The sequence below is a fragment of the Belonocnema kinseyi genome, chromosome 1 (assembly GCF_010883055.1).
Source record: "Belonocnema kinseyi isolate 2016_QV_RU_SX_M_011 chromosome 1, B_treatae_v1, whole genome shotgun sequence".
Taxonomy (NCBI): Eukaryota; Metazoa; Arthropoda; class Insecta; order Hymenoptera; family Cynipidae; genus Belonocnema; species Belonocnema kinseyi.
Window position 1 is genome coordinate 100,026,463 of NC_046657.1, and position 21,924 is coordinate 100,048,386.

The 21,924-nt window shown below is 27.7% G+C and overlaps 4 protein-coding genes across 4 annotated transcripts in view; 2 read left to right on the forward strand and 2 right to left on the reverse strand.

The window, feature by feature from the left end:
* The window catches only part of LOC117183140 (UPF0415 protein C7orf25 homolog), a 20,566-nt gene extending 17,047 nt beyond the window's left edge, over positions 1 to 3,519 (forward strand). Inside the window, exon 4 of the mRNA XM_033376346.1 lies at positions 3,327 to 3,519. Within this exon, the coding sequence (XP_033232237.1) occupies positions 3,327 to 3,404 (78 nt within the window). The 3' untranslated portion in view covers positions 3,405 to 3,519. The remainder of the gene's footprint in view (positions 1 to 3,326) is intronic.
* On the reverse strand, positions 3,435 to 13,678 carry LOC117183147 (tetratricopeptide repeat protein 12-like). The gene is made up of 4 exons (XM_033376360.1): positions 13,330 to 13,678; positions 9,327 to 9,518; positions 6,333 to 6,725; positions 3,435 to 3,624 (listed from the first exon to the last, which is right to left on the reverse strand). The coding sequence occupies exons 1-4, from the start codon at positions 13,454 to 13,456 to the stop codon at positions 3,533 to 3,535; spliced, it is 804 nt and encodes a 267-aa protein (XP_033232251.1). The 5' UTR covers positions 13,457 to 13,678; the 3' UTR covers positions 3,435 to 3,532.
* A 119-nt stretch (positions 13,679 to 13,797) lies between these two features.
* On the reverse strand, positions 13,798 to 20,577 carry LOC117179150. Its single transcript, XM_033370842.1, has 3 exons — positions 19,433 to 20,577; positions 17,188 to 17,215; positions 13,798 to 14,326 (listed from the first exon to the last, which is right to left on the reverse strand). The coding sequence occupies exons 1-3, from the start codon at positions 20,474 to 20,476 to the stop codon at positions 14,013 to 14,015; spliced, it is 1,386 nt and encodes a 461-aa protein (XP_033226733.1). The 5' UTR covers positions 20,477 to 20,577; the 3' UTR covers positions 13,798 to 14,012.
* A 116-nt stretch (positions 20,578 to 20,693) lies between these two features.
* Positions 20,694 to 21,924, forward strand: part of LOC117179154 (putative serine protease K12H4.7) — a 17,748-nt gene continuing 16,517 nt past the window's right edge. Inside the window, exon 1 of the mRNA XM_033370855.1 lies at positions 20,694 to 20,699. Coding sequence (XP_033226746.1) covers positions 20,694 to 20,699 — 6 coding nt within the window. The remainder of the gene's footprint in view (positions 20,700 to 21,924) is intronic.

Here is a 21,924-nt window from a genome sequence, read left to right on the forward strand (position 1 = left end):
CGACTCGGGATACTTATAAGATACTACCATGATTTTTTCAGATTTTTTGGTCCAAAAATAAATTAGGCCAAAAACCGGCCTTACCGACCCTCCCCCTTTTGTTCGAAAACCAAGGAAATTTGTATTTTCAGTTTTCGATAGTGAACAGAAAAAAATTATAAATAAACTTTGGATGTTATGATTTATGCATTTTCGAAAATGCGCAAAAAACACATTTTTGGTTTTTAAAAAATGGAGTATATCAGACCTGGTATTTATTCGCATTATACCAAAGAAATATGCTACTATTTTTCTTTCATAGAAAAAAAACAACATTTTTTTCTATAATTATTCTCTAGCAAACAATGTCATGCAAAAAATTCTATCTAAAAAAAGTGGTGTAGCGATTTCTCTGGAAAATTTCGCAATTATTGCGGCTGAAAACCTCATAAGATTTTCATCACTTGAAATTTTTTTATATCTTAAATGTGAAATTTTGAAAATTAAATTGAAAAGTAATCCCTTTTTATAAGAAAAACCATTGGAAACTGTGAATAAATTATTGAAAATATTATACATGTTTTATGTTAGTACTTTTCACTGGAAATTATTATTAAAAAAAAAAACAATTTTAATATAAAATCATGAAAGTTTCTGAAGTCTTAAAATTTTTGAATGTGTTAGTTTTTCTTTTGATCGAAAATTAGCAATTTTAAATTAAAATAATCCTAATTTCGAACAATATTAGATTGTGTTAGCTTTATACACTGGAAATAGTAATTTTTAATAAAAAATGATTATATTTCAAAGATTAAAAATTTGTCAAACAAATTGACATTTTTCGGTTTTACTAGTGTTTTTACCGGAAATTGTAATTTTTAAACAAAACTCATTATCCATTAAAGGTTCATAATGTTTTAACAATTTTAGGTTACGTTATCATTTTATACCAAAAATTGGTATTTTAAAACAAGATTAATTATAGTATTTTTAATACAAAATCATTAGATTTCAATGAAGGTTTACAATTTTCCAACAACTATGGGTTATTTTGGTGTGTTTATTCACCGGTTTCACTTGAAATTGTTGTTTCCAAACAAAAATTATTAGAATTAAATGAAATGATTTTTGTTTAAATAAGATTACAACTTTGAAACAATTTAAGGTTATGTTAAGGTTTTTAATTGGAAATTGATTATTTTATTAAGGCCATGTGATGAGTGTAACAGCTGATCAAGTCAGTTCTAAGATCAATATTTTTTCACCCATATCGAAAAATAAAAGTTTAAATAACGCGGAAATTTTTTTCGGAAAATGTTAATAAATGTTAAAGGATCGTTTGTGGCCTTGCAAAAAGTTGGAGGAAGAAAAAAGTTTATTTATGCGAATAATGATTATCGACGGACATATTTAGGTTTTACAGCAGAAGTTTGACTTCTAACGATGGACATAGGAAACAAGGGACTAGGCATGCCATTACGGGGGTGATGCAATGAGGGGGGAGGTCCGCCACCTTTTGATGTCCCGCGACAAACATGGCAGCGCCCACATGTTTATATTTTCAGGCACAGTTTGTCGGCGAAAATTCTCGCGCGCAATCAAATGGCACATCGTAAGATGGCGGCTCTCCCCACTCATGGATTTCCCCCCCCCCCCCTCCCGTGGATTCAACCCCGCATGCCTAGTCCCCTAGTCCATGGGGAGAGCCGCCATCTTACGATGTGTCATTTGATTATGCGCACGAGCATTTTTGCCGAAAAACTATGCATGAAAATATAAACATGTGGACACTGCCATGTTTGTCGCGGGACATCAAAAGATGGCGGACCTCCCTCCTCATTGCATCACCCCCGCAATGGCATGCCTAGTCCCTTGTTTCCTATGTCCATGCTTGCAGGGTTTGACCACAGCACGATCGGTATTTCTCCAAAATTAAAATAAAAAAAAAAAACTTTTTTCACTATTCTAATTATTTAGGACCAGAGACAAATTCTTGCATGCCTTCTATTTATCGTGCCAAATTTTTAACACGATATCTTATTCCATGTGGACGTAAGTTGGGAAGGAAAACTTCCACTGGCATTTTCTTCAAAAAAAATTTTCTCGAAATTTCTACCGGAACAAAGCAGAGACATGGACTTTATGACCTCCTCTTTCATTTCCTAAACTTTCAGAGCGATATCTCATTTCGTTTAGACGTAAGTTGGGAAAGAAAAATCGAAGACCAGGTTTGGTCACGTGACCCTCTCGTCGCATGGCCTTAAATGCAAAAGACGGTTTATAACTTGAAACAGTGTTTTTTTTATGTTTGTTATTTTTGTTTTCGAAAGCTGATATTGCTATTAATAAAAAAATGAGTCAGATTTTTCTGATTATATCATTCAGACACATTAAATTCACCATTTTAGTAAAATTTTTTATTTTATTGGCGTTTTATACTAAAAATTGATAATTTTAATTTAAACAATAATTTGATTTTAAAGAAGATAGCAATTTTTGGAACAATTTTATGTTATGATTGTACTTTTCACCATAAAATTCAATTATTTTATTGAAAATTAATATTTCTGTTGAAAAATCATATTTTCGTATTAAAGTTCCTAGTTTTTCTAGACAATCGGTAAATATTGAATCTATTTTTGATACAAAAATGCAACTGTTGATTTAAACTGTTTTTGATTTAAAATTCAATCTTTTTTTAATACAATATCAACTTTTACCTTTTTTGTTGAAAATTCATCTTTTTTTGTTTGTTAAGAATTCACTTTTTAAAGATTCATAATTTTATTTGAAAACTTAACTATTTGTTTTAAAACGAATTTTAAACAAAATAGTTAAATTTTCAAATTAAAGTTATGAATATTAATTGTTTTTAAAAATTCATTATTTTATTTGCAAATTTAACTATTTCGTTTTAAATTCGTATTTGTTGACAGAAAATTAATTTCCTTGATTGAAAGTTCATTTTTTTGTTTAATATTCAATATTTGGTTAAAAATTCATTTATTTGGTTGAAAATTCAACTATTTAATTACAAATTTATCTATTTTGTTGGAAATTTGATTTATGTTATTTTAAATAAGAGATGTTATGAAATAAATTTTTTAAATCAATATTAGTTTAAAAACTATGTTAAAAAGGAAAATAATAATCGCACGAGTATATATTTTTAGTGTTGTGAAATTCTGAAACTAAGATATTGTCTGATAAGAAAAAAATGTTGCAGCTGAAAAGGTGGTACGGTTCGGCAACTTTTATGGAATACTAAAATTCGATCAGAGACGCAAGTTGAAAACAAACCGTTCTATTGCCAATTCATAATTTTCCATTTTTTTATATATTTTTAGGGAATTGAATGTATGGTTTTCATCCACGAGCCGAGGTCCTTATCCGAACTTAAGGAAAAAAATGCGACGAGATTATGACCAGATTTAAATTTAAAAAGAAATTTAAACGGAAGTTGCTCGTATGTATGTATTGTTAAACATCCACAAAGTTTATTATCTTTATCTAATTTGTAAATAAATGAATCGTTCTTAATACTGTCTAGTAATTAGCAGTCGCTGAAAGCTTGTTGATCGTCTGGTTTTGATTTCTCATTTGATTCCACTATGTTTTTCGATTTTGTAAGTTCTTTCTCGAAATCTGCAAGAAAATTAATATTTGCGTTATTTATCTAGATTCTGGTGTGGTTTATTAAACAAATTTATAACATATTTCAGGCCCCTGATTACCTAAGTGCTAAAAAATTACGTTACTTGCATGAAATCGCAAAACAAAGTTGAGTTGAGTATAAATTAATAAAACTTTTTTTTTAACCTGCAATTAAAAATTGTTATTTGTTATTATAAAAAAAATTAAATTAATTCTTCACTTTCAAACGATTTAAAGCTTTCGATTAAAATGATTTTGAATTTTAAACGATAAATATAAATTATTCAACTCTAAACACTTTGTAAGTTAAAAAGTGCGCTAAAACCTTGTTTTTAAATTTGGAAGTTTAGCAAATTTATAGTAATATTAAACACAGAGCCTTATCAATTAAAACAATTTGAGTCGAAATCGTAAAAAAATTTAATAAAATCAGGCATTTTGAAAATACTAGGTTTTAAAATTGAAAAATATCGAATTCTCTGTCCGTAAATACTTTCAGATTGTACAATTCCTTTATTTTTAATGAAAACCCTTAATAATTCAACAATTTTAGGTTGAAAACTTTTCCAAAACGAATAATTTAATGTGCTAATATTGATAATTTCATTTAATGAATTTAACCATTCAAAATTCAAACTTATTTTAGATTTCCAATAAATGGACAATCGGTAAATGAAAAACATTTTAAATTGTAAATTTTTGAAATGAAACCCATAAAAAGAACAATTTTTATTTTTAGGTCTGTCAACTTAAATAACCTCAATATTAATCATTTAAGGCTAAAAATTATTAAATTTTATAATTAAAAATACCACCAATGTTTTGGCGCTAATTATGATTTTTGTGTGATTTTTTAAAAACAAATTTTTTCTCATACATAAATTAATACTTTCCAAAGATGATTATATGATTAAATAAACTGTTTAAAAAGGTATTATTGTTTTTAGCCATTCACTTTTAGAATAGAGTTAGAAAGTGTCTGTTTTTTCCGAATTTTTATTATTTATTTATTTATTATTATTTATTATAATATTCGTTTAGAACAATGCTTGTAAGTTGCAGTTTTTTTTAAATTTTACTCTTTTTATCCACTTTTCAATTAGAGTGTGGTAATAATTAATTCAAGCTTACAAAAAATTTTCTTTGAACAATTTATTATTATTTTTAATAATATTCTCTTCGAGTGATGTTAGAAAGTTTCGGGTTTTCTGAAAATTTCAACTTTTTGTCCATTTCACCTCATGTAAGAAAATAGTTCATGAAATTTAGCAAACATAATAATTGTTTAGACCAATTATTATTGTTTATAACTTCTTTATTAATTCCAGGTAGTTACGGTTTTTTGTGACATATTGAACTTTTTGTCCTCTTTCCATTTATCTTTGTAATAATTATACAAGTTAACAAAGATATATGTTTAAAGAATTCATTATTATTTATAAATATCTTCTCTTAGATAATTACTAGAAAGTTGTAGTTTTTCTGAAAATTTTAATTTAGCTTTTTAAAAATAATAAATAAATATTAGAGATAATAATTTTTTAGCAATCTTTTCTTTTTTGTCAATATATTTTTCTGAAATAAAACAGATGTTTGAAATATTATTTACATTTTTATATGGATGGTATTAAATGTAAGTTTTCCTTAAAGTAGTTACTGAGAGCCTTTTTTTTTGAAATTGATTGTTCCTGACTAAAATTTCCAAGTTAAAAGTGGACAAAAATTAGAAAAGTACATAAAAAACGCCATAATCTAGTATTGCTATAAGAGAGGATAGTTATAAACAATAATAGTTTGTTTAAACAATTATATTAATTATTACCTCACTGTAAGTAAAAAATTGAGAAAAAATACAACTTTCTAGTATTATTCTAAGCGAATATTGTTATAATTAATAATAAATGTTTTAAATACATAGTTATTTCTGTTGAATTTAATTGAGTATTTCCTCGCCGTAATAGAAAAGTTGAAAAATTCGGAAAAACTGCGTCTTTCTCTTTTCTGAGATAATATTGATATAGGAAATAATAAAGTTTTAAAAGTTTTTGACAAACTTTCGTTTTTTCAACCAATGCTGGCGAATTTATTCTAAGTAGAGTGGTGCTACTGGAAAATAATGTAAAATTATCAATTTTAAAAAATTGGGTTAAAGTTAGACACTTTTGAAAATGCTACAAAAAACTTTTTTTCATTGGTTCATTATTGTACATTTTTTTAAACAAAATTAATTTAAAATTTCAGGGTTAAAATTGCATCTAGCTCACCTGAAGAAAAATGCAATTACTTAGATAAAAAAAAATTGTTTCGAAATTTCTTTCTTAATAAAAATCAGGATATTTGCCTTTTTTGAGCGATTCTCACACCTTTCTGATCACGAAACAAACTTTTTATAATACAAAAAAATAGCGGCATGTTTCTTTGATTACATTTGAATATATTTCAGTCACTACACTTTCACTTTTAAAAAACGCAATTCATCAAATAAGAAAAAACGTACATTTTGCGTAGTTTCAGAAAAATTCTAACTTCAAACACAATATTTTTAAATCTTAATTTTATATTATTTTTTGGCAACAAAAACTCTGCATACAAAAAAGTCGCCTTAATTGTTTGGCCTATAGAGATTGGTCAAAAATTGAAACTTTCACCCCGACATCAATTATATATTCTATTCTGCTGAATGTATAAAAATCAATTACCGTTTATGTAATTAGTAAACTCTGGATTTCTTTCTCTAGCCAGATCAATAAATTGCTTCCTTTTTTCTTGATTGTTGAGCTTCTCGTAACACTTCGCACTATTCAACAATGACTTAAGATTAGATTCGTTGACTTTTAAAGCCCACTCGCAATCATTCAGAGCTTTTTTGAATTTTTTTAGTTGCATATAAGTCAAGGCCCTGTTGTTCCATAAAACTGAAGAGTCCTTTCGATATTCTATAGCTTTAGTGAAATAAGTTAAAGCTTTCTCATAATCTCCTTGTTTGAAAGCCCCGTTTCCTATTCGTTTATAAGTATCTGCTCGTTCGTATCTTGCTTTCCTGTCCTCTGCTCGATGCTTTGCGTCCCTTTCCACGCTCTTCATAAAGCCCTCTATTAAAAAAGAAAAGAAAAAAAGGATTGGTTCATTTATATGAAGGTCTTTCCTGTATAAAAAAGTAGGTTTTAATCGTATAGGACCCTGTAACGAATTCTTTATACAGGGAATAAATCAATATTTCAAATAAAAACGGAAAGTTTCAAAATTTATTTACCCATTTTAAACATAAAAAATATTTATAACTTTCCTAGTATAAAAGATGAATTTTAACCAAATATTTACTTAAGTTTCCAACAAAATAATTTAACTTTCAACCTAAAAAGATAAATTCTCAACGAAAAAGTTGATATTTCAACCAAAAAAATGAAATTTCATTTTAAAAAATGAATTTTAAAACCAAAAAGACGAATTTTCATCAAATAAATACTTTGCAGTCACAAAACAAAACAAAAAGTTCACCTGATGAATCGTCAAGCCAAAAGACGAATTTTCTGTATAAAAATTAAATTTTCAACCAGAAAATATGAATTTTCAGCGAAAAAAAAAAGAAGAATTAATTTTCAACAAAAAGTTCAATTTTAAACCTAAATTAAAATAAAATGATCAACAAAGTAATTCAATTTTTACCTATGCAGTTGAATTAAAAATAATCAGTTCCCACAAAGTAGTTCAACTTGGAACTAAAGACATGAATTTTCAACTAAAAATATAAATCTTCAGCAAAAAATGATTTCTTAACAAAGCGGTTCAAATAAAATAGTTGAATCCTCAAGCAGTTTTTCAACCAAGCAATTGCATCTTTGTCCGAGGAAGATGACATTTCTACTAAAACAGATGAATTTATAAACAAAAAAGACAAATTTTCACAAAAATAGTATAATTTTCATCTAAAAAAAGCTTCAGTTGACTTTTCAACAGAAAAATATGAATTTTAAACAAGTAATAATTTCAACAAAATTGTTCAATTTTCAACCAAATAGTTGAATTATTATCCAAGAAAGATGCAATTTCTACTAAATTAGATGAATTTTAAAATTAAAAAGGCAAATTTTCAAAAAATATTTGAATTTTCATCCAAAAAGATTTTAGTTTACTTTTCAACAGCAGTATATGAATTTCAAACAACAAGTAAATTTTCTACGCAGAATCTTGAATTTTCAACCCAAAAAGGCGGTTTTTCAACATAATAGTTGAATTTTCATCCAAAAAAGATTTCATGAAATCTTTTTCTTTTCAGTGAACTGCAGTGAAATTTTCAACACCAAAATATGAGTTTTAAAATAGTAAATTCCCTACGAAGTAGTTCAATTTAAAAAAAAAAACAATGGAATTTTCAACAACAAAAAAACAGTTTTATTTTCAACAAAAAATGATGACTTTTAAACAAAATTGTTGAATATTTAACCAAATAGTTGTATTTGTATCCAAGAAAGATGAAATTTCTACGAAAATAGATGAAATTTATTATTTAAAAAGAGAAATGAAAAAAAGTTTAATTTTCAACCAAAAAAGATTTCAGTTGACGGTTCCAAACCAAAATAAGAATTTTAAGCAAAAAAGTAAATTTTCTAAGAAAATAGTTGATTTTTCATCCAAGAAAAAGGACTTTTAAACAAAATTGTTGAATATTTGACCAAATAGTTGTATTTTTATCCAAGAAAGATGAAATTTCTATTAAAATAGATTAATTTTCAACCAAAAAAGATTTCAGTTGACATTTCAATACCAAAATATGAATTTTAAGCCAAAAAGTAAATTCTCTACGAAATAGAAAATTAAAAAAAAATGAATTTTCAAGAAAGCAGTTGAATTTTTATCCAGAAAGGATGACTTAAAAAAAAGTTGAATTTTTAAGCAAATAGTTTGCATTTTTATCCAAGAAAGATGCAATATCTACTAAAATATATGGTTTTTTTCATTAAAAAGACAAATTTAAAATTAAAATAAAATATTTAAGTTGAATTTTCAACACCAAAATATTAATTTTATACAAAAAGTAAATATTTCATGAATTAGTTGAATTTGAACAAAAAGTTGACTTTCAAGCAAAACAGTTTAATTTCAACCAAAAAGGATGACTTTTTAACAAATTTGTTGAATTTTTAAACAAATAATAAAATTCATAACCGAAAAGATATTCTTCAGAAGGAAACAACTGCAAATAAAGAAAAGAGATAACATAGAAGACAAATTAGTGACAAGAATAGTATATCGGGGTTACCGAAAACTTTATTTTAAAAATTCCTTAATTTTCCCCTGACTAATTTTTCAATTTTCTTGGCCATTAATGTTCGAAGACTAGAATATTTAACCTGTAAAATTTTTAACCTAGAATCTTTTTTGAATGGAATAAAATAATTTTAAATTTATTCTTCTTAACAGTTAATTTTTAAAGTTATAGAAATTCCCTGATTTTCGCAAGATTTTTTTTTAATCCCTTATTTTTCCTTGAACAATAAAATATTCTGACTTTTTTCAAAATTGTTGTTGGCTAGGTTCGTTTTTCACCCATTAAGTTTCTTTGGTGCGTAAATTAAAATTAATATTAAATTTCTCCTCGACTACTGTTAGTTATTTGTTTAATTTGCGACTTTCCAAAAATTACGTACTCACTCCCTCTTGAGCTGTTACGTAATTTGAGTACGGTCCCTTACCTTGAGACATTTTTTCGGGATCGTCAGGCTCCTTCAAACGAGGATTTACTAAAGTTCGATTCGCTTTTATGCGGATTTCTCCATCTTCGGTTATTTGTTTTTCGATCTTGCCGTCCAAAATTTCGTCCGCTAGCGCCATTCCTTGATCTTGTTCTTTCAGATTGGACGACGCTAGTTTTTTTACAATTTTTTCTGCAAAAGACAATAATTTCATATCTACATGTTACAAAAGAATCTCTCTCGAGGTGTACGTCTAAAATGACCAAAGTTTAGTCGTCCAAACGAGTAAATTTTAGTTTTAGGTTTCGTAATTAATACCTCCTGCTTTAGTATAGTATTTTGAATTATTTTCAATCCACTTGAATTCTTATGAGTTCTTTGAATTCCTTGGATTCTCTCAGATTTTTAATTTCTAAAATAAATTCATTGAATTCCCCTGAACTGCTCGAATAGCTTGCATTATTTTGAAGTCCTGGCATTTCACGAATGTAAAGAATCCAGAGAAATTCAGAAGATTTCTAATTTACTCTGAAATTCATTGAAATTCATTAAAATTTTCCGAATTCCGCTGAAGTCCTGGAATTCAGAAGATTTATAATTTTCTCTGAAATTCTTTGAAATAATTGAAATTTTCCGAATTCCCCCGGAGTCCTGGAATTCAGAAGATTTCTAATTTTCTCTGAATTTCTTTGAATTCATTAAAATTTTCCGAATTCCGCTGAAGTCCTGGAATTCCAGGAATTCAAAACATTGAAAGGAGCAGACTTCCTGCGGATCAGGGAAAACTCAGGGTATTTCATTGGCCAGGAAAAGTCAGGGTTAAATCAGAAGTTAAAAAAAAACGGCAAAATTTAAGCCACCCATAGAGACACTGTTTTACATGAGTATATCACTTCAGCCACCTTGAATTCAATTAAATATTTTAGAGAATTTTGAATGATTCTAAAGAATTTGTCATCTATTTCAACCATTTTTAAGAATTCCAAAGGATTTAAAAAATTTTATTAGGTTATTTAAAAAAATTTCAAGGATTTTTTAAGAGCTTAAAATAGTTTCCAGGGATTTAAAAGAATTTGGGGTGTTTTAGAGTATTTCAACAAATTCCAAGGAATTTTTAAAAGATTTCAATCATTTTGAAGAATTGCAAAGGATTTTAAAGATTTTATCAGAGTATTTTTTTTAATTCCAAGGATTTCTCAAGAGATTTAAGAAGTTTCCAGAGATTTAAATGAATTTGGGATGTTTTAGAGCATTTTCACAGATTCCAAGGAACTTTTAATAGGTTTCAATAATTTAAAAGAATTCTAAAGAACTTTAAACATTTTATAGGATTGTTTTTAAAAATTCTAAGGATTTTTCAAGAAATTTAAAAAGTTTTCAGAGATTTAAATGAATTTGGGATGTTGTAGGGTATTTTAAAAGATTCCAGGGATTTTTTTATAGATTTCAATAATTTTAAAGAATTCCAAAGGACTTTAAAGATTTTATAAGATTATTTGTTTGAATTCTAAGGATTTTTCAAGAGCTTTTAAGAGTTTCAAGTGATTTAAAAGAATTTGGAATGTTTTGGAATATTTTAAAAGATTCCAAGGAATTTGTTATAGATTTCAATAATTTTAAAGAATTCCAAAGGACTTTAAAGATTTTATAAGATTATTTTCAAAAATTCTAAGGATTTTTCAAAATCTTTTAAAAGTTTCAAGGGATTTAAAAGAATTTGTAATGTTTTAGGGAATTTTAAAAGATTTCAAGGAACTTTTAATAGGTTTCAATAATTTTAAAGAATTCCAAATTATTTTAAAGATTTGAGGGTATTATCAAAAATCAAAAAAACTTTTCAAAAGCTTTGAAAAGTTGCAATGATATTGAAATATTTTAAGGTATTTTAAAATATACCAAGGATTTTTTAATATATTTCAATAATCTTAAAGAATTCCAGATCATTTTAAAGATTTTATAAGGTATTTTAAAAATGTCAAGGAATTTTTAAGAGGTTTAAATAGTTTCGAGGGATTTTAAAGGATACGAAATATTGTACGGTATTTTAAAAGATTCCAAGCATTTTTTTATAGATTTCAATAATTTAAACGTATTCTGAAGGATTTTATGGTATTTGTAAAAATTCCAAGGGATTTTCAAGCGGTTCAAAAGATTCCAAAGAATTAAAAAATACTTCGAAGTAATTTCAAAAGATTTTAATTGTTTTAAAATATTTTAGGGTATTTAAAAAAATGCTGCGGTATTTTATAAGATTCCCGAGAATTTCCATGACTTTAAGGGACTTTCAAAGCTCTCACGGTATTTTAATCAATTTTTTAGAATATCAGGAAATAACAGATTTCATGTAATTTCATGGAATTTTATAATACTTTAATGGATTTTACAGAATTTATTCGCAATTATTGAGGAATTTCGTAGGATTTGAAAGATTTTCAAATATTTGAAAGTGGTTCCACTTAATTACATTTTTTTAAAGATATGAGGCTACTGAAAAAGATTCCAAGGAATTTTCAATTTATTTCAATAATCTAATTCTATTTCAATAATTTGAAGAGATTTAAAAGAATTTGAAAGATTTTAGGGTATTTTTTCGAATTCCAAGGGATTTTCGAGAACTTTAGAAAATTTCAAGGGATTACAAACATTTTTGATGACTTTAAATATCTTAGGGTAATTATAATAACTTTAAAAAAAATTATATCAATAATTTGAAGTGATTCCATAGGACTTTAAAGATTTAATGGTATTTTCAAAATTTCCAAAGAATTTGCAAGAGCTTTATAAATTACAAAGGAACTTCAAAAGATTTGAAAGGATTAAAAATATTCTAAGGTATTTTAAAAGATTCTAAGGATTTTTTTTATTGATTTCAGTTATTTAATGGGGTTTCATAGAATTTGAAATATTATAGGATTACACCGAATATTTCAAGGCATTTTTAAGGGGTTTAGAAAGTTTCACGGGATTACAAAGGATTTCAGATGTTTTAGGATGTTTTGAAAGATTACAAGGATAATAGGTTTCAATAATTTAAAGGGATTTCAAAGGTTTTAGGGTATTTAAAAAAATTCCAAGGAATTTTCCACAGCTTTAAGATTTTCAAAGGAATTTGAAAAGATTTTAAAGGGTTTGAAATGTTTTAGGGTATTTTAAACGATTTCAAGATATTTGCAAGAATTTTAGAACGTTTTACGAGATTTATAAATATTTCAAATCTTTGAAACATTTCAGGAACTTTTAAAAGATTTCAAAAGAAGTTTGTAATTAATTTTTTAATTCACTTGAATTCTTCTAAGTTAACTCAATTATTCTACTCCAGAATTTACTGAAATCAGTGGCATTGTTTTGATTTTAAACATTTTTTCCACTTCATTTGAATTCTTTTGATTTTAACTTGAGTTGTTTGGAAGTCATAATTTTATCCTGAATTCGTTAAAATTCACTTGGAATTCTGATAAATTTCATCGACTTCTTTTAAATTTAAAAGAATAATAGTCACATTATTAAAAATATTAGTAACTTTTTCGGTTTAATTAGGTCACTTTTTTGTTCTTTTCCAAGCAAATTAGGCTGTGATATTCTTGAGAATAATGAACAAGAAAGTCATACAAAAATTCTTTAAAATTGCATTATTCCATTTATGAAAGATTCTACGTTAAAAATGCGATAATACTATTAGGGTTTTGGTCTTTAAATATTAATGGTAAGGGAAAATGAAAAATTAGTCAGGGTAAAATCAGGAAATTTAGAAAAAATTTTGCGGCCACCCTGAAAAAAGAATTTGAAAGAGTTTTAAACAGCATTTCAAGACATTCAGAAGAATTAAAAATAATAAAAAGAACTGAAAATAGTTCAAAGGAAGTTAAGTGAATTAAAAATACATTATCAGTTTGAAAATGAAAAAAATTCAAGAACTGTAAATCCCGTGGTATCAAACTTACAAATTATTTCAAAAATATAAAAAAACAAAATCAATGTTTGAACCTCGATTGATTGAACTCACCGACTTCAGTCACACGGTACATAAAATTTTGGAATTCCTCCTCCGTGACATTTTTATCCGGCAAAATACTCTCCAAAGCCTTTTCCTTTTCATTCAAAGTCAACTCGCTTCCAAAATTCTCTCCCATTATTATTTTTATTTTCTATTATTCAATAGAATAGAAATTTAGCTTAATTCTTGCTAAAGGGCTATTTCAAGTTTCCATAGTAACCCCTAACAGTCGTCACGTAACCTAGTTTTTTTTCTTCAAATATTTACAGTTTACAACCACACGTAGTAGAAAAACTTTCACGAGACAATAGGGAAACTAAATTACAATTCAACTATAGGAATTATATAAATTTTGTTGCAATAATTCTGATCTTGAGTTTAAGGTTTATATTAATATTGTTTATCATTTGTTAATTTATTAATTTATTGGTCGGTGTTTATTTTTTGAGCAAAAATTAATCTCTTTATAAAAAATTGTCTAGTTTTTGTAAAAATTCAGTCTTGGGAATTTGTTGAATTTAATTTAATTTTATAACGAAAGGAAACTAGTCATCGGCTTTCATTTTCCATCGGGGGACGATCTCAAGTCCGAAATCGATTTCCTCCACCTCTTCGACTCCAGCTTCGAAAGACTTGATAACCGATATATCAACTGAATCTTCATTTTTATTGTCGTTGGAAGTCTGTGAAGATCAGATGTTTGGCTTCGCACTTGAATCGAAGGAAAATTCATTGTCGTCTCTAATAAATAATTCGACTGGTTCCATGGAACTGCTGGAAGCTCTGGGAGAAAATTGACTCGTTGATGGAATCGGTGTTGGAAGCGTTCTGCTTGGAGAAATTTCGACTTCATCCATCATGCAGAGTTTTTTTACTGGAAGCTGATTATCTCGGGAAAGCATATTCAGAACTCGAGTCCAACTTAGTGGATTTGCTGGATCGGAGTCTCTTCTTTTTTGGCCAAACGGTTGGGCCTGTGGACTTTTACTGGTTCCCGGTCGGCTCACTGGAAAATAATTTTTTTTTTTTTACAATTTTGGGATTATTTCATAAAAAGGCAAATTTAATATTGCGTAGAATTGAATCACAGAAAACTATAACCGCCTGACTCCATTGAAGCTTATTCAAAGTACGGACAGAAACGCAACAAATTAAATTAATATTGTTTTGTGTGTAGTTTGGAGGATCAATTTAGGGCCCCTTCTGGAAATCATCGGTAAATCGGACATCATATATTGAGGCCATCGGAGAAGTCATTTTTTCTAGTTTTTTGTATTCATGATTTAAAGTGTAGAAAGACCGTGAAAGGCAATTTTTAGAGATAATTATATTTTTGTAATAATCGAAAGAAAAAATGCGCCCTATCAGCAGCACCTCGATAACAACTCCATCGCAAAAGTTTAGTATTCTATTATATATCTAAAAATACAGTAGATTAAACAGATCTACATCGGTTTTTAGATTTCCACTTCTTATATGCGTATCACGGGCCATGTCTTTTAATTATTACGCAAAAATAGAATTTTTTCGAAAAAAAACGGCCTTTACAGGAAGTCTTTCTACTCTTTAGATTATGGGTACAAAAAACTAAACAAATCGGCTTCTCCGTTTGGTTACAGTTTAAGGGCTGTTCTTAAATTACGTTAAGAGCTTTTTTACGACTTGTTATGGTATGAGGGGGGGGGGGGGGGGGGGGGGGGATCCTTCATTCATGCACGTATTTTTTGGAAATTCGCAAATGGAACACATAACTTGAAGCAATCGTGGAGAAATTTAATATGAATTTAACTTTACGCGCCAAGGAAACCTGGTGAACGACAAACGAACCTATAGCCAACAATAATTTTGAAAAAAGGTTAAAAAAATTCTAGGTTAAAAAGGTCACAAGTTTAGGATCATTAATGGGCGGGGAAAATAAAAAATTGGTCAGGGATTAGAAAATATTTTTAATGAAGTTTTGCGATAGCCCTGATATAATATCTTGAGATATTATTATTTATTATTTCATCATTTATTTAAGTTAAAAATTTTATTTTTGTTTAAAAATTTAACAATCTTGTTAAACTAATTCTATTTTGGTTGAAAATTCGTATTTTGGTATTGAAAATGTCACTATTTTCGTAGAAGATTTATCTTTTGATTAAGACTCAAACATTTTTTTGAAAATTTGTCTGTTTAATTCAAAATTGATCTATTTTAATAAAAATTTCATCTTTCTTGGATAAAAAGGCAACTGCTTGGTTAAAAAGTCAACTGAAATATTTTTTAAATAAAAATGTAACTATTTTTTAAATTTGTCTTTTGATTTAAAAATTCACCTGTTTTAGTAAAATTTTTATTTTTTCATGCATAAAAATGCAATTATTTTGTTGAAAATTCATCAATTTTGTTAAAAGGACATCCTTTTTGTTTAAAAAATTCATCTCTTCAGTTGAAAGTTGAACTATCTTGATGGAGAATGATCGTTCCTAATTGAAAATTCAATTGCCTAGGTAAACGTTGAACTACTTTATTGAAATATTTCTTTTTTAACTTTCAATCCAACAATATTTAGATTTTATTTAACTGTTAATCAGTTTAAAATATCGGATGAAACCAGACTCAAGAAAGTTTCAATTTCAATATATACTCTTTAACAATGTGCAAAATTGAATAATTGAGAAATAAAATAATTTTAGAATGTTTCAATATTGAGAATTATAGCAAGGATATTGGATAAATTTCTAAATTAAGGGTCGTCCATATATTACATAAATCTTTTAGGGTGTAGGAGGGGTCTAGCTTAACGTTGGTAAGAAGCTATTTAAAAAATAGCAAAAAGCGTTACATATAGGGAAGGGGAATCGAAGGAAAATTGCGTTACGTAATATATGGACAATCCCTTAGATATCTGTAATTGTATTTGTTTTTACATCGATTTTTAAAGAAGTTAAAATTTAAAAGCCTTAAGATTTTCATTAAAAGATTTGATGTTGACATTATTTTTTTAAGATGTTAAAATTCATAAGCCTTATCAATTCTATTTAGGTGTTCTTTAATTTATTATTAATTATTAATAAATTCAGAATCGTGAGAAATTAGATATAAAAAAATTTAGTTCTAAATTTCTGCAAACATACAAAATACGAGGTGCTCTATATTTTAAAACTATAAAGGTTTAAAGCTCTATAAATATGAAATCGTTTAATAATTATCTAAATTCAAGAGCCATCAAATTATCAAAAGGTAACATTTCGTGAATTTACAAATGTTGAATGTTTTTAATTTGTATTGAAGTCTAATGCACTGAGAAAACTTCTACGATCCAAATACTTTCAAAAACTAGAAATATTGCTAATTCAAAAGTGCAAAAAATCTGGAAACAAACTTTACAATATTAAACAATATGTTTGTCTTCAAGATCTTTAATAATATGTAAAGATGTTTAATTTCCGTATTTTTTATATTTTTATTTAATTTGATATAAAAATGGATACAATTGATATTAATTTTATATAAAAATGTCAGACTTTTTGAAAATTTGAAAAGGTTCAAAATTATAATCGTTTGAAATTTTTGAAACTTCAAAAATTTGCCATTAAAATTTAAAAGTGGAAAAATTAGAATGATTTGAAGGATGAAGTGTTCACATTTTAAATCATAATTTTAAATTCCAAAGGTGTATCAAATTTGAGAAACCAAATTTCGCAATGGGAAAATTAGAACATCTGTAGAAATTGCAAATTTTGTAATATCTAACTAGTTTATTCAATTTTTACATTCTCATCCTAATGAAAAGGTATTAGTTTTATGTGAAAAATGTCTTTCACGGATTCCATCCAATGTCGACGTTTTGAGACACCCTGAGTCAGAAAAAATAGTTTTTACTTTGGTGTCTGTCTGTCGTAGTTGTCGTCTGCAAACACGGTAACATTTCAAGAACTTATTCGATTGTATTTCCCTTTGGCACAATTGATAAGGATATGAAATAGACGAGTTCGTTAACCAGGTTTTTTTGAAGAAATTATAAAAAGTTAGAGCATTTTGAAAATTTTTGAGACCACCTTTTCTTTAATATTTTTAATTTATTCGACAGCTATTTATAGTAAACCAAAATACAAAAAATGTATCCTAATTAGTTTTTTTTATAAAACGTAAATTATCAATGTTATATCATTTTCAAAATAAAAAAAAGCAAACGAAAATTAACATTTGAAGCCAAACAAAGCGAGATATGGGAAAAAGTCAAGAGACGAAAAACGTTACTTTTTCGAGGCTCTACAAGATTGTGCAAACCATTTTTAAATTTTGCTGACAAAAAATTGAAAATTCAAATTTATATCGCTAAAAAAACTAATGAAAAAACAATAACTCCATTTTGTGGAAAACAAAGCAAGATACGAAAAGGGGTACATTGACAAAAAGTGTGCACCCAAATAAGAATAGCAAATTTTTCAGGAATTACTATTTTGTGGGAAAAGTAATTTTTGTTTTATTTTTGAAAAATAACATTGAAAATAAAAAAATTATATTTGAGTACAACGATACAAGCTACGAGAATAAGCGAGACAACATTTATTCAACCAAAAAAGATTTACAATTTTTTTACGAATATTTGTTTGATAGGAAGCGTAGTTTTTGTTTAATTGTAAAAAAGCAAGATTAAGATTTTTTTTCAATTATAAAAATAAGGCAATAAGAATAAGACTTTCAATTTCCATGCATTATTTTATTTCCATGCCTATTAAAGTAATCATAATAAATACAATTTGTACTTTATTTGGTAAAATCTAAATACCCAATACCAGGCAGAGGTACATCAAAAATGTATTATATTTGACATAAAAATGTTGATCATAATGTACAAAATTTGACATTTTGGGCAAAATCGGGTGCGAAGCACAAGATAAGTGATGAGAATGTGTTCGCTAAAGCCAAAAGAGCTTTAACAAAAGAGAATTCATTATCGGAAAATTGCAGCTTTTTAAGATTTGACTTTCCAAATTGGGAACACCTAAGATTTTTAAATGCTTTAACATGAAATGATCTTAAAAAATATATTTTAAAAGACAAACCCGTTAGAATTAAAAATATTAAATGAGTATTCAATAATTAAAAATATAAAAATTTGACCACATTAGAATTTTACGCTGCATACTTCTAGATTTAAAAAAGGTAAAAGTGGAATCGTTCCTGAACGAAAACAGTTCCAGATGTTTAATCGTAAAAATTTAAAAGCATCTGTAGTCGAAGTCGTCTAAGAAACAATTAAAAAGGTTAAAAATTCGATACATGCCATATTTGGCAGCAGACAATATTTAGGCCATGCTAAATTTCAAAACCACACAATTTAAAGAGATGAAGATTAAACATTTTAAAAAGCCAAAATTTAAGACAACGGATTTTAAGATTCTCAGTGTCAAAAGCCTTACAATTTTTGACGTTTTCAACTTTGAAAGGGACTTTAGATGCATGCACATGAAAAGAAAGAAAAATTTAGAATACGGAAGATCATCCTTCAATAGATAATGCTCCTACAGCATCAGTAGTTTGAAATACTAATGCTTGTAAAGCAATTAATTTAATTTAATTAATAGTTAGGGCTCTGTTTATGTTAATAACTTAAAATTAGAAATAGTTATTTTCGGTATATTTGTGCTTTTACTTAACGATTATTTACTGTAGGGTGATCTTCCCTAATCCAGAAGTCGAAATTTTCAATTTCAAGGAACAAAAATTAAAGGAAATCAAATTTAAAATTGCATCAAATATTATTTTCGTAAAAATGTATGATTTTTTTAATTTGAAAGACTCAAAATTTATGAGTTATCAAATTTAAAAAAACTCAATTTTGAAAATATTCAAATTCGGAATAATCCAAACAGGGATTTTTCATTAATTACGTGAAAAACAAAAGGAACAAATTCAGATTTTCATTTTTCTCATATTTTCTCACATCAGAGCAGTGAATGAAAGAAATTGCGAGAAAAAAAGAAGAAAATTAAAATCACATCACGCAAAACAAAAACAACTTTATTAACTTCCACAAATTAAAAACACTCAATTCCACATTCTTTATCAAACATAAAAGAAAACTTAACCTTAAAAAACAGAATTAAAACTATTAAAAAGCATGATTTATTAATTTATTATTGCCTTCTTGAATGTCGATTCCAGCTTTAGCCAATCGTAGCCGATTCGTCTGAATCGCTTCAGCCCCTGGAATAAATTCCTTCCTCGATTCCTGTGAGCGATTAAAAACCTCCATCCTCCTTTGATTAATGAGCATATTTTCCCGCCTTGGAAATCTAATTGCATTGAGTGGAAATCTCCCTGTATTCGAATCAAATCGAAATCCGCCCGAATCAAATCTGTGCTGATTCGAAGCATTCGAATCATACCTGATCGGATTAAAATCAAATCTCTGATTTATGTCAAATCTCCCACTAGGATCAAGTCTAGGATTGTTATTTTCAAATCTAGGACCATTGGGGTCAAATCTAGCACTACTGTTATCAAATCGAGCACCATTCGGGTCAAATCTAACATTATTGTCAAACCTAGGACCAGGGGATTCAAATCTAGGACCACTAGAGTCAAATCTAGGACCAGCAGAGTCCAATCTAGGAGCACCGGTGTCAAATCTAGGACCAGTAGAATCAAACCTAGTACTACTTGAATCAAATCTTGGAGCTGGGACAACTTTATTAAATCCTGAATTAATTTCCGGCCCGTTTTTATGACTTCTCTGCTGGTCTACTTTCGCGTTTTCGAAAGTTCGATTTTCCAAATCTGGACTTCCGGTTTCTGATGTTTGCATTTGCACGAGTCCGGTGACCTCGAGAATACTTGCGATTCTAAGAAGTCTTCTAACCTCACTTTGCACCACTTGGATCTCACCACAATACATGAAATTCACGATTGTTTTCAAATCATCGGCATCAATGTCGTGGAGAATTATCATCGGATGTGGATGATCATTCGCAACCAGCAGACGACAAAAAAATGTACTTGCGTTCGCGAGGACCATTTTGTGACACTTGAGGATTGTCCCGTCCTTGCAAACGAGAGAAACGTCAACGAACTGTTGTTTTTCGTAACATGTGTCCATTGAGACCGCCAATTGGGACGGAAAACTGCTCCACTTTAAACTCAATATTTTTTCCGCGGACTGCATCTTTTCAAAAAAATGAGACTTCCGGAAATTTTCGGATAAAATGGGATTTTGTTTACGAATTGGGACTGATTAGGAAAGACGTCGCGAATTCACCCGATAAAATTTTATTGCTAGGAATCTAGGGGGAGGTTTTCAAACAGGGTGGCAGAAAAAATTACTAGGGCCTGGGAATTTTTTACGGAGTAGAACTGGGGAGAAAAATTTAAATTGGCCAATCATGGCGGTGGGTTTGCGCGGGAGTTTTAACGCGTATTTGAAAAAAGGGATGTTTTTTTAAAGGGATATTTTCGTGATTGAGGTTAGAAGCAATATTTTATCACCATAATATTTTATTTCATGTTTCCTTTTTTGAAAGTTAACAAAATCTCCATAAATAATTTTTTAATAAAATGTGAAGGAATGTTAACCTTATTCCTGACATCTATTGAAAGTAACATATGGGACTTGAAACTAATGCAAATTTGTCCTGTTTAAGATAATACAGGTTTGCAGTGTGAAAACTTCGTTTTCAAAATGCCCTGATTTTTCTTTGATCAATTTGTCATTTTCCTTGACTATTAACATTGAAATACTAACATTTCAATATTGTAATATTTTTATCATAGGATCTTTTATAAGCGGAATGAGGCAATATTTCAGATAAAAATGAAAAATTTTTTTAATTGATTTATTTTATTTAAACGAAAAAAGACTTTTCTACCACAAAGGATGACTTTTTAACAAAATATTTGCGTTTTCGACAAATGATTAAATGCTTAACCGACAAAAATAAATTCTTAGCAAGAAAATGTAATAGTTGATATTTCAACCAAAAAAAGATGAAATTTCGTTTGACTTTTAACATAAAAATATGATATTTAAACAAAAAGTAAATTTTCTACAAAGATACTTGTATTTTCAACAACAAAAAAACGAATTTTGAACATAATAGTTAATCTTTCATTCAAAAAGGATTTCATGAAGTCCTTTTTTAAGGCAACTGCGTTTCAATTTTCCACACCAAAATATTAATTTTAAAGCAGTGAATTTTTTACGAAATAGTTAAATTTTTAATAAAACATTTGAATTTTCAACGAGAAAGTTGCATTTTTAACCAAAAAGTATGACTTTTCAATAAAATTGTTGAATTTTCAACCAAATAGTTGCATTTTTATCCAAGGAAGATTAAATTTCTCTTATAACCGATGAATTTTGAAATAAAAAGGAGAAATTATCAAAAAATAGTTGAATTTTAATCCAAAAAATATTTCAGTTGACTTTTCAACACCAAGATATGAATTTAACACAACAGGTAAAATTTATATGCAGATACTTGAACTTTCACCCAAAAAATATTTCATGAACTTTTTTTTGTAAAGTCATCTGCAGTTGACTTTTTAACACCAAAATATGGATTTAAAAAAATTACATTTTCTACGAAATAGTTAAATTTTCAACAAAATAGTGGG

Excerpts from the sequence above, each read along its gene's own strand:
- LOC117183147 (XM_033376360.1), bottom strand. The coding sequence starts at position 13,456 with ATGGGAGAGAATTTTGGAAGCGAGTTGACTTTGAATGAAAAGGAAAAG. Across the intron at positions 6,726-9,326 it reads TCCCGAAAAAATGTCTCAAG|AGGGCTTTATGAAGAGCGTG; the intron begins GTAAGGGACCGT and ends CTTTTTTAATAG. Across the intron at positions 3,625-6,332 it reads GTTTACTAATTACATAAACG|ATTTCGAGAAAGAACTTACA; the intron begins GTAATTGATTTT and ends ATTTTCTTGCAG.
- LOC117179150 (XM_033370842.1), bottom strand. The coding sequence starts at position 20,476 with ATGCAGTCCGCGGAAAAAATATTGAGTTTAAAGTGGAGCAGTTTTCCG. Across the intron at positions 17,216-19,432 it reads ATAATAAATTAATAAATCAT|ACGACAACTACGACAGACAG; the intron begins GCTTTTTAATAG and ends CCGTGTTTGCAG. Across the intron at positions 14,327-17,187 it reads TACGACAGACAGACACCAAA|TGAGCCGACCGGGAACCAGT; the intron begins GTAAAAACTATT and ends ATTATTTTCCAG.